The sequence below is a fragment of the Bubalus kerabau genome, chromosome 7 (assembly GCF_029407905.1).
Source record: "Bubalus kerabau isolate K-KA32 ecotype Philippines breed swamp buffalo chromosome 7, PCC_UOA_SB_1v2, whole genome shotgun sequence".
Classification (NCBI taxonomy): Eukaryota; Metazoa; Chordata; class Mammalia; order Artiodactyla; family Bovidae; genus Bubalus; species Bubalus kerabau.
Window position 1 is genome coordinate 100,182,934 of NC_073630.1, and position 17,187 is coordinate 100,200,120.

Consider the following 17,187-nt stretch of genomic DNA (forward strand, 5'->3'; position numbering starts at 1 on the left):
TATCCAACAATAGAAAACGAACCCACCAGAGTTTCTCTGAGTTTCTAGTTCCAAGAAATATCAAATAGTATCTTTCCCTGCTCACGTTTTACTTCTCTTTTCCTCACCTCATCTGGAGACAAGAGACTAGAACCTACTGATCTTTTCCTCCATATTTCTCAGAGCTTGATAAAAATTGGTGCCTGAAATTTACTAATTACAATGAATGTGTCATGACAAATACTCCTAGAAGAGTTAAAAGGAAATCAGGAGTTCCTGGTCATTCACGCTTTAATATGAATTACGTATAAATTATCTCCTGGCCATTCTTGACCATAGATCTTGAAAAACAAGAACAAAAATACTCTGTCAAGCAAGACTATGATGAAAAATCTACAACTCAGCAATGCTTCTAAGGAAAGTTGGCATGGAGGGGAGCAGACAAATTATCTTAAAATAAGACTTTAAAAAAGAAAAAGGTTTAGTTAAAAGATAACTACAACAAATGGATCTTTCACATAGAAGGTATTTCCAGAGTCTAAAAACTTTTCCTTGGCTTTACATTTTCTCCCCCCTTCTTGAGAATTCAACTGCAGTTTAAAAATGCTAGAAAAAGTCAGCAATAGGCGCTAAGCTGCTCAGACTTTGCAGCTCTGGAAACTGACTGCACTGGCAGAAGTCAGTGATGATGCCTCCCTCTGATTGGACAGGCTAGGAGAAAAGGCCACTGTCTTCTCATTCATGCTATTTCTGCCACAGTCTCTCCTGGCACTCTAGCAAGGAAATGGGCAGTGTCTGGAATGGCATGAAATGTGTGTGAAGGAAAAAATGGGTCAGGAAAGAGTAACTCATTTCAGAAAACACTTAAAAGCCATAAGTGGCTCTGCCCAGTCCCCCAGGCTCTGCCCAGTCCCCCAGGACAGTCATTCAAAGCCAACCCTCCTATCTATTTACAATAGCCAGGACATGGAAGCAACCCAAATGTCCATTAACAGAGGAATAGATAAAGAAGATGTGGTATATATACCATGGAATATTACTCAGCCATCAAAAAGAATGAAATAATACCATTTGCAGCAACATGGATGGACCTAGAGATGATCACACTAAGTCAGACAGAGAAAGACAAACATCAAATTATATCACTTATATGTGAAATCTAATCATACAAATGAACTTACAAAACCAAAATCGAGTCACAGATACAGAAAACAAACTTATGGTTACCAGGGGGAAAGGTGGTGGGGAAGGAGAGAGAAATTGGGAGATTGGGACTGACATATACCTACTACTAGATATAAAAGGATTCGAATAATGACCTGCTGTAAAGCACAGGAACTCTGCTTAATACTCTGCCATGACTATGGTCTTCCCTGGTGGCTCAAATAGTAAAGACTCCATCTGCAATGCAGGAGACCTGGGTTTGATGCCTGGGTCAGGAAGATCCCCTAAAGAGAGAAATGGTTACCCACTCCAGTATTCTTGCCTGGAGAACTCCATGGACAGAGGAGTCTGCCAGGTTATAGTCCATGGAGTTGCAGAATAAGACACGACTGAGCAACTAACACTTTCACTTCACTTTTTCAATGATTTATATGGGAAACAAATCTAAAAAAGAGTGGATATATATATATAACTGATTCACTTTGCTGTACAGCAGAAACTAACACATTTTAAATCAACTATACACCAATAAAAATTTAAAAAAACAACAACAAAGCCAGCCCTGCTATATTCACCTGGAGTAACTTATTTAGAGGCAAGCAGATCCACAAACTGCTATAAATATCCTATAAATTAAAAAGAGAGCAGGCAAAATATAATGAGTGCAGGTTTCAGAGTTGTTCTGATTACGTGGCAGCTGTCTTGGCTTCTAGGCGACAGGTTACCCAGCTTCAGGAACTACTGAAAACCAACATGGGCTGGGTACTTATGCTTGGTAAGCCTCATACAATAACACTCACCCAGCAGGCTTGCCTGGCCTATATTAGGTACTAGAAATTGGTACTTATGGCCACTGATACTAGTCTAATGCTGATAGTGGAAGAAAATTAGAAGCAAACAAAATAAACATGTAAGTGAAAGAAATGAGGGAGAGAATACAAAAAGAACTAAGAAAGAAAAGAACAAAATTAAAGAATTCAATACTCAGTAAACATTTGTTGAACTGAATGTGTCCATCTGAAGACGTAAAGGGAATTATCCAAGGATATTGGGTCAAAAATGGCTGTGGGTTTTGCATAATATAAAAATATCACAGAACATGCTATAACTCAGGAATGTCAAATGCCAGGCAAGGGCAAGGGGGCTCCGAGTTAGCTCGGTACTTACAAAAAGCGCTTAGATTTTTTATTCTTCACAATGATTAGTCCTCGAGTCCTGAATGTTTCCTGAGGCTTAAATAAACATTTTCTCTAACATCTAGCGACTGATAGACTGGGAGATGTGAGGATAAAGCAAGAAGGAACAGAGAGAAACTATAAACCAAGCTGAAGGTAATTTGAGAGGTTGACAGGGGACTCAGTGGGGTGCAGGGGGAGAAGAGCCCACACCCTTTGGCTTCTAGAGAGAAGGAAGAAAAGGCAGGGTAGGAAGTGACAGGGGCTGGGTGCTGAAGTTGAAAAGCACTGCCCATCCCCTCCCCCACCACTGCCCAACCCCAAGGGGAACCATTCACTTTGCAGGCTGCACACAGTGCTAGAGAACACACCTTTCCCCACCAGGCAGACTCGCACTGGCAACTTGGTTCAGCAGATGACCTTGAGCAAGCTGTTGAATGCCTCTGACCTTTCATTTCACCTTTGGTCTAAGGTTAAAGTTAACACCTACCTCCAGTCTCCACGAGATAATGAACATTAAACTACAGACCTCTAGCAGTTAGCCAAACAATCGGTCTTCTCACCCCATTCCTGAGTAGCCAGCTCTGACCTGGATGTCTAAATGCACGTTATTGCTATTAAACATAACCTGATTTCAAGCACTCTGACAACTTTTAGCAGACACAGAATCCAGATCCCTTCACTCACAGCTTCACGGCCATGATATCACCTCATAACTGGACCTTTCTCTCTTTCCTTCCCTTGTATTTAGTGAGAGCTTCATTTCTTTTTTTTTTTTTTTTTTTTTGCTTGTCTGAAGACATAGGTTAAGACAATAGTCACAAGTATATGCATGAATGTTGTTAACTGTCCAACTAATAATTAAGAGTCTGTACATACACTCTTAAAAATCCGCAATAATCTATGTAAAATGTAAATAAAGACCCTCTCAAAACAGCAACATCTAAGTCACTACCTCCTGGAAGAAAAAAAGGTTTGTTTCCCTTCCACACTCAGCAAAAATTTCCTCCACTGCAAACTGATAACAGGGCATCATTTTCTCGAAGCACAGTTTTCAGGAAGAAATAACAATAGCAGGGAGCTGTTTGCAACCGTACCAAAAAAAATTAGAAATATATCTATTTGGTGGCTCAGAGGGTAGGTAAAGCATCTGCCTGCAATGAGAGAGACCCGGGTTCGATCCCTGGGTCAGGAAGATAACCTGGAGAAGGAAATGGCAACCCACTCCAGTATTCTTGCCTAGAGAATCCCATGGACGGAGGAGCCCGGTGGGCTACAGTCTATGGGGTCACAAAGAGTCAGACACGACTGAGCAACTTCACTTTCTTTCTTTCTAACTATATATCTAATTTTTTATAAGGCCAACCAACTAAAATATAAAGAACCCTCTCTAATTTTCATTTTGGTAAATTTGTTACAATGGACTTTTTTTTTTTTTTTGGAGTATACTTGACTTGAATACCAGACCACCTGCCCTGCCTCTTGAGAAACCTATATGCAGGTCAGGAAACGACAGTTAGAACTGGACATGAAACAACAGACTGGTTCCAAATAGGAAAAGGAGTACGTCAAGGCTGTAACTTATATGCAGAGTACATCATGAGAAACACAGGGCTGGAATCAAGATTGCTGGGAGAAATATCAACAACGTCAGATACGCAGATGACACCACCCTTATGGCAGAAAGTGAAGAGGAACTAAAAAGCCTCTTGATGAAGATGAAAGAGGAGAGTGAAAAAGTTGGCTTAAAGCTCAACATTCAGAAAACGAAGATCATGGCATCTGGTCCCATCACTTCATGGGGAATAGATGGGGAAACAGTGGAAACAGTGTCAGACTTTATTTTGGGGGGGCTCCAAAATCACTGCAGATGGTGATTGAAGCCATGAAATTAACAGACGCTTACTCCTTGGAAGGAAAGTTATGACCAACCTAGACAGCATATTAAAAAGCAGAGACATTACTTTGCCCACAAAGGTCCGTCTAGTCAAGGCTATGGTTTTTCCAGTAGTCATGTATGGATGTGAGAGTTGGACTATAAAGAAAGCTGAGTGCCAAAGAATTAATGCTTTTGAACTGTGGTGTTGGAGAAGACTCTTGAGAGTCCCTTAGACTGCAAGGAGATCCAACCAGTCCATCCTAAAGGAGATCGGTCTTGGGTGTTCATTGGAAGGACTGATGTTGAAGCTGAAACTCCAATACTTTGGCCACCTGATGCGAAGAGCTGACTCATTTGAAAAGACCCTGATGCTGGGAAAGATTGAGGGCAGGAGGAGAAGGGGAGGACAGAGGATGAGATGGTTGGATGGCATCACCGACTCAATGGACATGAGTTTGGGTAAACTCCAGGAGTTGGTGATGGACAGGGAGGCCTGGCGTGCTGCAGTTCATGGGGTCGCAAAGAATGAGACATGACTGAGCGACTGAACTGAACTGAATTGATACAGCAAAAGTGATTCAGCATGTGTGTGTATATATATAAATATGTATATAAAATGTTCTTTTTCAGATTCTTTTCCAGTTGAGGTTATTACGAGATATTGAAGACAGTTCTGTGATACACAGTCTTTGCTCTGAACAGACTTTTTTTTTTTTAATATTTATTTATTTGGCTGCATAAGGTCTTAGCTGCAGCATATGGGACCTAGTTCCCTGACCAGGGATTGAACCTGGGCCCCCTGCATTGGGAGCACAGAGTCTTAGCCACTAGATCACCAAGGAAGTCCCTCGAATAGATAGCACATTTCTTGGTTTTGAATCCCACTTCCAATAGTAAAAGCTGTGTAACCTCAGGCAGTTATTTAATTTTGTATGCCTCAGTTTCCTCATATATAAAATGGTATATAATAATCATATCTATTATGATTGTCATAATACTAATACACATCTCATATGTTTGCTTTGAGGATTAAATAATTCCATATTTGTGAAGCACTCAGAGTGGTGTCTGGCATATCATTAGTGATGTATGCTGCTGCTGCTGCTGCTGCTGCTGCTAAGTCGATTCAGTCGTGTCCGACTGTGTGACCCCATAGACAGCCGCCCACTAGGCTCCTCTGTCCCTTCATTCCATGGAAATACTTTTGCTCAGTAGAAGAGCCACATTTTTAGAAGGCAGATTGAAATGTTCAGCACTGCTTTAGAAACGATGAACAAATGATAACAAACATACTCTTCCTTGCTGTTTTTCCATATCTTGTTTAAAACGGTGACTCACGAGCACGTCCCACTTTTACCTATTCTGCTCCTGGGGTGGGAGTGACAAATGAGACTAATTGTCCTTCCGAACACTAGAGTCAACATCTGAAGTCAAACAGCAAGTCTTTGTTTTATCTTTCCTTTCCAAAGAACAATAGTTTCAAATGATAGTCTAAGTGTTCTTAGTGAAAGGCAGTCATACCAGCAACTTGCCAGATGTCTCTGATTAATCTGCCCGTGTTCCACCAGACATTCTGCATGAGCTTGTAATTTTGTTCTGCCAGTGCTGAAGTTTGCTAAACAACGTCTACAGAGACAGAAAATTTAATTGCAGTAAAAGGTCTGACCTCTGGAGACACGGTTGTCTTGGTGTTCGAGGCAGGTCAAACATGGACAGAAATGCGATCTGAGCTCTTTCTTGCCCACCTTTGCCCTTGATATTCAGTTCGCAGCCTTGAGAAGCACTGTGCTCATTTTGGAACCCATTCGTGCCCCTCCAGATATATCACAGTCTGTATCACCAGATCAAAACCATTCTCTGTGTCCTTTTCACACAGGCCTGAACTCTGAGGATCCAGCACCTGGTGAATATTAATGAAACAGATAAGCGCCACTCACCTCTGCTTGGAAGAAGCCAGGAAGCACCATTTTTCTTCCTACCAGCGAATAGGGCGTATCAAAATAGAGCAGACTGGTGCCCAAACTAACCTGACTAGAGGCCTTTAATCTTTGTGGGTTGCTTTAAGAACACTTGTGTAAGCAGATAGGGTCGGGGACCCCCAGGAGAAGCGAACCAGCTATCACTTTGTTGACATAAGAGAAGCCATTTTAAGCCTTAAACCATTTTGTGATCTAAGCCTGGTCCCAATCCTTGCCCTCCATCAGGCCAGAATATAACTTAACCATATCAGAGACAATAAATCAGCTGTAAAGATTCCCAGGTTCTATTTCAAAAATAAAGATCAGATTGAAACACATTCTTGAACTATTTTGCAGGATCCAAAACTCCCTTGAGTCTCAACCACCAGACTAACTGGAACCTAAGGAATGATGATGTGGACCTTTGCTGACCTTTGTTGATTTTAATCGGCTATAGCCAGGACTCTCTCAGTCTTTGCTCCAACTCTGTGCTGAATTTGCCCCTGCTCCAGGCCCTCCATGAATAGGCATACACTGCTCAAGACTGTCGGAGAAGGCAATGGCAACCCGCTCCAGTACTCTTGCCTGGAAAATCCCATGGGAGGAGGAGCCTGGTAGGCTGCAGTCCATGGGGTCGCGCAGAGTTGGATACGACTGAAGTGACTTAGCAGCAGCAGCAGCTCAAATCTGTTCATAAATAAGCACGCACTCTTAGCTTAAAACTTGCCCAGTTTTGCTGTTAGGGACCTACTGCTTTGAGAAATATCCCCAGTGTTCTCTTTATCTCTGCAAGGAATAAATCCTTCCTTCTCCCACTCTTTGGCTTGGTAGTGTCTTTGAACTTGACATCCACCAAGAGGAAAATCCAGTTTTCAAGTAACACCAGGCTTTTGGAGAGAAAAAAATCTGATTTCAAAGTCAAGAATCTTGGGTTCTAATCTCAGCTCTGACACTTACCATAGCCTATTCTGCAACTCCCCTGCACCTGTTTCCTCACTTCTCCAGTAGGGGAGAAGCATGAAGCAACCTCTAAGGTTCTTCCAGCTCTAAATCTTCTATAGTTATCATAATAAATTTAAATCAGAGATCAGAGTATTTGATATACTGTAATGCTCTGACTCATCATGATTTATGATAGTTCAGTAAGGCTGAGGACCTATAAAATGGGCTATGTGCCCACACGGCTGTGTGCTTCTGATGATCTCAAATGGTCAGTGGGCGCACAGCCACATCCCTATGAAAGACTGTGATAAATTGCAGATTTATGCAGTTGAAGATGACATGGTATCCACCCCAATTCGACCAGCTCATTCGCATTTTCTATGACTCTGTCATGATACTGAACACAGGTCTTAGCTTGTCTATAAAGTTCTCCCAAACATGACTAGGTCATTATTCTAATCTCAGGAGATAGCGGTTACAGTTGAAACCACATCAGCCAGAACTGCAGTATCCAATACAGTGGTCATTAGACCCATGTGGCTATCTAATCTTAAAATAAGTTGAAATTAAAAATTCAATTCCTCAGGGCACGTGGCACATGTCTAGGGCTCAAGAGCCACGTACATACTATTGGCTACTGTATCAGGCAACACAGGTTATAGGATGTTTCCATCATTGCAGAAAATTCTCTGGGACAGCACTGGGTTATTCTAGAACCTGATCTTAAAAAGTAGCCCTTTGAATTTTGCAGAAGACAAATTTCAAGAGTTCTCCAATGCCACTAGAGCATACAAGTTCCTCCAAATAAAGCAGGGAGCTGTAACTATATCATGTAAGCTACCCCTTAGGTCCTACTAGTACACAGAGATGGCATGAGTGGGCTGCCTGGCAATCGCTTAGGTTCACTTGCATTTATAGTACATTTGAGCCCAGGGGCCTCAGCAAACTCAGACTGCGGTAACATGGGTTTGAGAGTCTCTCATGAATTCCTGAATCCAAACCTTCAAGTTCCACATGTGTCATTTCCCTCAGATGATGTTCTCTGGTTTATCCCAGTACTACCTGTCTCCCTCATGCTGTTGATTGCAGGAGAGCTCGGAGTCTCCCCTCACTTTCTTGCTCACTGTTAAGTACTCATCAGAGACCACCTTTCTGACAAAAAGACAAAATAGACACCCAATGGCTTTTGGATTGAGGGTGTAGAGGGGGACCTGATCCAAAAGGTAGTTAGCACATATTAGCAGAGACAAGATTAGTCATGAACTCAGCCAGAAAACTTTATAAAGTTCAACAAATAAATCAGGAGAACCTAAAAATACCGGGTTGGCCAAAAAGTTAGTTTGGGTTTTTCTGAACCATCTTACAGAAAAACTCTAATGAACTTTTGGGCCAACCCAATAAATGAAGGCACCATTTTGACTGATATCTGAAAATTCTCTAATGTCTAATAGGAGTTGCTTGGAAAAGTAGCCAAAACAATGGATACTGTCCATAATAATTGTATCAGTGAATGGCAATCCCATCTTTTCTAACTTCTAGAAAGTTATTTCTTACAAAATTAATGAATTAAAATACTCAAACTTTACTTAAAGCCTTTCTCTCAAGCTGGAACTACTGGAAAATGGAAAGTGAATTGTAATACTGAGAACTTTCAAAAAACTGGAATACTTTAAATCTCTGAATTGGTGATGTTAGCTCTCTGTGTTTAACCCATTATTCCAGACTTACGGGGAAAGACTTTTTGGAAGGGAAAACTGAGGCATAAATGTCTGCAAGGGGAAATAAAACAAAGACCAGTCAATGAAAAAGAGTAGCTCCCGTATTCTAATTATTTTTTCCATTTAGAACCAAAAGGCTCTATGAAAGCATAAAGGGATTATGAAGACATAAAGGATTTAATCTGGTCTCTTGAGGACTTAATCATTACAGAATCAATTATCCTGTTTCTTCATCATGTCCCTAATGCAAACTTGTACTCCTGGGCTTGCCTTTAAGATGTTTGAGGGGAATCATTGCTCATCCTTACTCAAGGGCTATAAGGTCTTTCCTCTTCTGTGTCCCACTCACTACAGAGGTGCTTTGGCCCAACAGTGAACTGTGCCTAGCTGCTGATTTCCTTTATCTTGTTAGAATACTGCTGCTAAGTCGCTTCAGTTGTGTCTGACTCTGCGCGACCCCACAGACAGCAGCCCACCAGGCTCCCCCGTCCCTGGGATTCTCAAGGCAAGAACACTGGAGTGGGTTGCCATTTCCTTCTCCAATGCATGAAAGTGAAGTCGCTCAGTCTTGTCTGACTCTTAGCGACCCCATGGACTGCAACCTACCAGGCTCCTTTGTCCATGGGATTTTCCAGGCAAAAGTACTGGAGTGGGGTTAGCTTATAAAAATCAAGAGGAATGCATTTATCTTGAGCGGTTTTGTTACCTAACACCAGAAATACTTCTGGTGTATATACTTAAATGGACATAAATAGTGGTATAAATACTCAAATGGACATAAATCTTTGGAACAAAGTAATTGAAAATAATCTTCCTTCATGAGGTAAAATCTGGTGGGATATGTAGGAAGATGGTAAAAGAAGATGAATTGCTATTACATTCTCTCACACTTCTAGATATACAAGCACATTGCTATCTGAAAGAATTTTTGTGGGTAAATAATATATTGTGCTTATGTATGGTATACATGCATGATATATTGTGCTTATGTAAGGTATATATACCTTACATAAGCACAATATATCATTTACCAACAAAAATTATTACCTGCAAAAATTATGTATACTATACATAAGCACAATATATTAATTACCCAGAGAAATTTTTCCAGATAGCAATAGGCTTGTATATACAGTAAAGTTTACCAGGAGAAATATCAACAACCTCAGATATGTAGATGATACCACCCTAATGACAGAAAGCAAGGAGGAACTAAAGAGATTCTTGAAAGAGGATAGTGAAAAGCTGGCTTAAAACTCAACATTCAAAAACCTAAGATCATCGGATCCAGTCCCATCACTTCATGGCAAATAGAAGGGGAAATGTGGAAGCAGGGACAGATTTTCTTGGGCTCCAAAATCACTGCAGACTATGTCTGCAGCCATGAAATTAAAAGATGCTTGCTCCTTAAAAGGAAAGCTATGACAAACCTAGACAGCATATTAAAAAGCAGAGACATCACTTTGCCGACAAAGGTTCATATAGTCAAAGCTATGGGTTTTCCAGTAGTCAGGTGAAGATGTGAGAGTTGGACGTTAAAGGTTGAGTGCTGAAGACTTTTCAAATTGCAGTGCTGGAGAAGACTCTTGGCAGTCTCCTGGACAGCAAGGAGATCAAACCAATCAATCCTAAAGGAAATCAACTTTGAATATTCATTAGAAGGACTGATGCTGAAGCTGAAGCCCCAATACTTTATCCACCTGATGCAAAGAGCCGATTCATTAGAAAAGACCCTGATGCTGGGAAACACTGAGGGCAGGAGAAGTGGATGACAGAGGATGCAGATGGTTAGATAGCATTACTGACTCAATGGACATGAGTTCAAGCCAACTCCAGGAGACTGTGAAGGACAGGAAGCCCGGTGTGCTATAGTCCATGGGATACAAAGAGTTGGACACAACTTAGTGTTTCAACAACAACAAACACTATACAGTCGGGCTCTCTGCAACCCCATGGACTGCAGCCCACCAGGCTCCTCTGTACATGGGATTTCTGAGGCAAGAATACTGGAGTGGGTTTCCATTTCCTCCTCCAGGGGATCTTCCCAGCCCAGGGATTGAACCCAAGTCTCTTGCGTCTCCTGCATTGGCAGGCAGATTCTTTACCACAAAGCCACATGGGAAGCCCCAATATAATGCATAATAATGATAATTATTATGTACATATATACCTTATACATCAAAAGAGAATACTATGATGTTCAATTGAAAAACAAGTATACGTTTGTAAGCAGCATTTATAATTTCTGAATTCATATCATTAAAAATAAATAATTATTATGTTTGCAATGGGAATAGATAACACTTGTAAACCAACAAATAAATAAACTCTTGGCTTAAAAAAAAATTCTTCTAAACTCCAATATTAAACAGATTCTTTCAGCCACACAGTGTTATGATTAATACTCCAGCATGACTTGTTTCCTTAACAAATATTTATCGATCATTTACTATGTGCCAAGCATGGTCAACAAACTGATGAATTAAACCTCCCTTTATAATCTTGTTGTCAAAATTAATCACTTATTTGTTTAAGTTAGATGTTTTATCTTGATTTACATAACTTATATGTAAATAAATTAAAAGCTGTTCTCATTTCACAAATCTTGCATTTTGAAAGAGGGATCCAGGCTCAGACAAGATAATCAAGGCAAAATATCTAATTTCAACTAAGAAATTTTACTCACTTAAAACAGTGCAGAAAGGAGACCCTAATTCATAATGTTTCTAGTCAATCTTTCCTGGTTAGGAAATTCAATCTTTAGCCAGAAAAGGATACACACACACACATACACACATGCACACAGGAGAAGGCTGTGGTAAATAATTACATTTCTTTTAAAGATCCTTAATTTTAAAATTACTTCTAGCTTGTAATTGTTGCCCATGCCTGAAATGCTCCACCTGGTCTATGTTCCTTTTTCTCCTTTGGGTCTCAGTTCAAGGTCACCTCCTCTGCCTGGCCTCAGTGACAATCCTAATTCTGTTGCCTCCTTGCCCTTCTCACCCCCAACCCCAGATACCACCCACTATGCTGTCTGTTTCATCATATAATTTGTCTCAATTAACAATTACACAGTGTTTACTTGTTTCTATGTATACCATCCCCGCAAGAGAGAGGCTCTGTGTCTATTTATTCACTAATATATACTTAGCATCTAACACGGAGGCTGGCAGAGGGCAGTGCTCAAGTGAAACTGTGGGATGAATGAATGAATTCATCCCCTTTAGAGGTACCAGCTTATCCCTTTTTCATGACTCTTAAAGACTAAAGTGCTAAGAAGTGGCTTTTGCTATACATACTCTTAATACTGTGTGATTTGTGTATACCGTTAAGTCCACTTCTACAAGAAGAGAGAAGGGTAGTCTTCCTAAAACTACCTTTTCACTCCCCTAGGGTTTTCAAGATCACAGAAATGACTTTTGTAAGCTCAGCTCCTCGGTTATACAAATCACGAATCAAAGTCGAGGTACAACACAAGTTCTGCTTTCAAGAGAAGTCCCAATTCAAGGGAGACTCTGTGGCAAAGCAAACCACTTCCTCAGCCCCTCTATCCAAAATCTGAAAAGGTTCATACACTCTTGTCCACTGAGGAGACTCAGTAAATAGCACTCTAAGGTTTCATCATACGAATGCCATCAGAGCCAAAAAGCTGGGGGAATGTCTTACCTGGAGTCCTTTCTGACTCTTGCTTTCTCAAAGGAAAATTCAGGGGGTTTGTTGAGGTCATAGGTTCGGGTGGTCGGCTCGGCGGACACTCCAGCCTTCGCTCCCCTCCTGCTGTGGAGGGAGACCAATCCCGAGGTCTTCCGCTGAACCTCAAGAGGCACTTTGTCCGGGGACGCCCGGGGCAGGCTTCCTCCCTGCAGGTGCACCACATCCTGAAGCTTGTTCAGCTGGATGCACTTGTTCTGGAGCTCCTCCGTGAGCTCCGCGATGGCCACAGTCTGTTTGGACAGCTGCTCCCGCAGCTCCTTCAGGTGGTACTCCCGCTCCTGGATCTCAGCATCCTTCCTTCTCAGCTCTCTTTCCAGCTCTGTCACCCTGCTCCGGAGGGCGCTGGCGGTGAGGTTCCCGGGGTACCCATCTGGATTCTTGGAGTGTTTGGGTTTCACCGAACCATTTCCCATTTTGCTCAAGGACCTGAGAGACGGCACAGAATCGGAGGTTACCTAGTGGAGTTTCCGGCTTCCCAGGTGGCGCTAGTGGTAAAGAACCCGCCTGCCAATGCAGGAAATATAAGAGATGAGGGTTCCATCCCTGGGTCGGGAAGATCTCCTGGAGGACAGCATGGCAACCCACTCCAGAATTCTTGCCTGGAGACAGAGGAGCCTGGCAGGCTATGGTCCATAGGGTCACAAAGAGTCAGATACGACTGAAGCAACTTAGAACTGCATGCCTTGGAGTTTCACTTTCCAGCGGCCCCCACTGCTCCTCTTGTTCTACTCTGTTTCATAAATGGAAACACAGGACTCATGGCTCTTCGGTAAGCAATAAATTCCCCACCCTTCCAGAAGGAAAGCCATGGATTGACTTCATTGGTTCCTCCCTGAGGAGGGGCTGGTGCTTGGGTTCCTTCTCTCCCATCCCATTGCTGGCAAAAGCATCACACCTAAGCATTTTGCACAAACGGCCTGCCTTACCTGCTGTTCTCTTTGGTTGCTCTCTCTGGACAGCTGTCAAAAGCATCACAACAGAACCGCCATTCGGATGTCAGCATGGCCAAGACAGAATGCCAAGGAGCAACTACTGCAGCAGAGGCTTGTTAATGTCACAATGTTCACAGCTCCCTGAGCAGCTCCACTGAGAAAGCTGCCCCTGATTTAGAAAGCAACACATCTGCATTCCTCGGGGTGGGAGGAGGCAGAGCTGGGGTTGCCTCATTAGCACTTTTCTCCAGCTGTAGGTGCCTATTAAGTTTGGCTTTTCTTTTTATATATATATATATATTTTTAATATTTTTTTAAATTTTAATTGGAGGCTAATTACTTTACAATATTGTCATGGTTTTTGCCATACATTCACATGAATCAGCCATGGGTGTACATGTGTTCCCCATCCTGAACCTCCCTCCCACCTCCCTCCCCATCCCATCCCTCAGGGTCATCCCAGTGCACCAGCCCTGAGCACCCTCTCTCAGGCATCGAGTTTGGCTTTTCTGGCAATGCTCGCCATTACAAACATGTGGATGGCAGTTTGTGCATGAGTGCCTGATTGCTGTCACTTCAGTTGGGTCTAACTCTTTACAGCCCCATGGACTTAGTCCTCTGTCCATAGGATTCTCCACGCAAGAATATTGGAGTGGGTTGCCATGCCCTCCTCCAGGGGATCTTCCTTACCCAGGGATCAAACCTATGTCTCTTACATCTCCTGGATTAGCTTTTTAGCACTAAGGCCACCCGGGAAGCTGCTGGATGGCAGTTACCAGAAGGTAAAAACAAGGATGGGGATTCTTTCATATTCTTTACTTTATATCCCCAAACCAAGATTGTCCCAAAAAATGACCACCTATGGTCCAATGCTCTATTATTTTCCTGAAAAGAATATCCTCAGTGTAGGCCTCAAAGCAGTTAGTTACTCCTCCAATAAGTCTCAGGAGGTAAAATGCAGATTGGGGAAGGTGAGGCAAGATTTTAGTTGATTCAAAAACATTTCTTTTGGTTCAATAGATATGTATTTGTTTTAACATTCATTACAAATTATAAATAATTGGCACCAGAAAAATTTGAGGTTTAGTTAGGTATTTAGCTTTTCTGAGTCTATTCAATGAAAACAGAAAAGAAATCATCTGTGGTTAATAAACACATATGAGCAAAATCAAAAAAGAGAACTCAAAAGGCTGAAGACTGGAAAATACTGCTTTGATTAAGTATCATAAGGTTTAAGTCTTTTCAGACTAGCTATTGAAATGCCGTACTTTTGTGTGTGTGATTTTTGACAGCCATTACCCAAGAAACTTGTAAACTAAGTTTGAATGACGCTCATTATCTAATATATGAATAAAATGATGGAACTTTGAAGTTATAAATCCCACATATTCTTTCCTCACTCTCTCTCTCTCTCCAAGTTTCAAGCTCAGAGAGAAATGAAATGCTTAAACAGATTTCACTGGCTCTACCAGAATCACTGTGACCTCTAAAACAAAGACAACAAAGACAAAGACACAAACAGCCTCTAAGTTTCAAACAGATGCATCCCAGTAGCTAATGCAGATCACCTAAGATAGATGGTAGAACCAGAAAATAAATATACTTATAAAAGCAATCTTGCAATACCCAGACATTCTTTATAGAACTCAGGTTCAAAGTAGGCATTAATAAACATCAGCCTCCTAAGACTTGCCTTAATATGTTGCAGAGATGTGGCAGGTTTAACCTTTAAGCTTCTGTTGACTTGGCAGCATTTACTGTTCTTATATATTAGGAATATATAAAAAGGTTAAGACTAGAACTCAAAGATGTGGCCCTGGACACCAAGGTAACCTGAATAAGCAATTAAGAAAATGTTAGATTGGGACTTGAGAATAAACTTGAATGAGATTCTGAATGACAAGCATAAGAAGGGTGCCCCAAAGGGACCTTAAATGAATGTGTGCACGTTTTTAACATGCAGCAGTGAAATATTTTCTAGACGTGCTTTTCTGATTCATGGACAAGCATTTCTAATCCAAGGCAGGATAAAGGCAGAAGAATGGGTGGGGGGAAAGAAATTGTCTTATAAAGAACAAAAGTAAGCACAAAAACTTTTAAACCTAATATTAAACTAAACTAACAACTCATTCTTTATTTATAGAAACAATTGCTTCCTAAGACCTAACTGTCATGTTCTGTACCAGGGGCACAGTTCCAAGAATTTGAAGTCAAATTTGACACAGAGACGAGTTCTAGCATTCTAAATATGAAAAGCCTTAGGATCATTTTTGCTCTAGGTATGGTAGTCAAAACATTCTGTACCAATTCAATAATTTTGCAAATTCGAACTACAATTAGGTATAGGTGGTTAAATCCTCCCAAAAGACCAGCTATTCTCTGGTTTTTGTTTGCTTGTTTTTAAACTTTTTATTTTGTATTGGGGTATAGTGGATTAACAAACAATGTTGTAATCGTTTCAGGTGGACAGCAAAGGGACTCAGCCATACATATATAAATACATGTATCCATCCTCCCCAAACTCCCCTCTCATCCAGACTGCCACATAACACTGAGCAGAGTTCCATATGCTATACAGTAGGTCCTTGTTGGTTATCCATTTTAAATATCCAGCTACTCTGTGGCTTTAAAGACATCAGTTTGCAAACTGAATAAATCTCTGGAGCAGTTTAGAATTCCAAAGAGGGATGAAATAAAGTGAAATAACTAACCCATCTTCCAGGTCACTAATTTAAGATATGTAAGGAAGCTACCAAAGGACTCAATAAATACTAAGTCTGATTTCTTAGTTCACCTATTTCAATTTTGGTGTCTCTCAATCCAAAGCTTCGAGTGTCTGGCTTCATAAAACCTAATTAGACTCATTTTGTTTCCTGTCTGTCTCAGTCATTAAGAGAGAAAAGCCATTTCTCAAATATGTATTACTAGTCACAATTGAACCACAGGATGTTGTTCTATCTAGCAACTATAGGTTCTTAGATCATTCTTATAATCAGAGAACAGCAGTTAAAGTAAGAAGAAATGACCTTGGAGATAAAGATCAGGAATTTTTTCCTCCCAGCTTTATTGAAATACAATTGACATACAGCACTGTATAAATGTAAGGTTTACAGCATAATGATTTGACTTATACATATCAGAAAATGATTACCACAAGAATTTTAATGAACATCCATCATCTCACACAGATACAAAATTAAAGAAATAGAAAAAATTTTCCTTGTGATGAGATCTCTTGGGATTTCTTAACGGCTTTTCATATATAACATATATAACACTGCAGTGTTAATTATATTTATCATATTGTGTATGACACCCCTAATACTTAATTATCTTACAACTGGATGTCTGTACCTTTTGATTGCCTGCATCCTACCCCCTGCCCACCTCTGGTAACCACAAATCTGATCTCTTTTTCTATGAGTTTGTTTGTTTGTTTTCAAAGTATAAGAAATAAGCATGGAGACAAAGATTAGGATTTAACATAAGCAATGGAATCAAGCCAGCCAGGGTAAGAAAACAACCTGCCTTTTCCCAGCTGGGTAACCTTCTATAAATTACTTCAATTTCTCAATTTTCTAATCTAGAAAGTGGATATATTCATCTTATAGATTTATTATGAAGATTATGCTTGTAAGGTATCCTGTGCATTATCTTGTGTGTGGTGGTTTAGGTGCTAAGTCATGTCAGATTTTTACAACCCAATGAACTGGAGCCCACCAG

General features: G+C 40.9%; 1 protein-coding gene across 1 annotated transcript in view; it reads right to left on the reverse strand.

Moving 5' to 3' along the window:
- Positions 1 to 13,656, reverse strand: part of PRKG2 (protein kinase cGMP-dependent 2) — a 115,717-nt gene extending 102,061 nt beyond the window's left edge. Inside the window, exons 1-2 of the mRNA XM_055588906.1 lie at positions 13,459 to 13,656; positions 12,485 to 12,958 (exon numbers count right to left, since the gene is read on the reverse strand). Of these exons, the coding sequence (XP_055444881.1) occupies positions 12,485 to 12,958; positions 13,459 to 13,535 (551 nt within the window). The 5' untranslated portion in view covers positions 13,536 to 13,656. The remainder of the gene's footprint in view (positions 1 to 12,484; positions 12,959 to 13,458) is intronic.
- Positions 13,657 to 17,187: the final 3,531 nt, after the last annotated feature.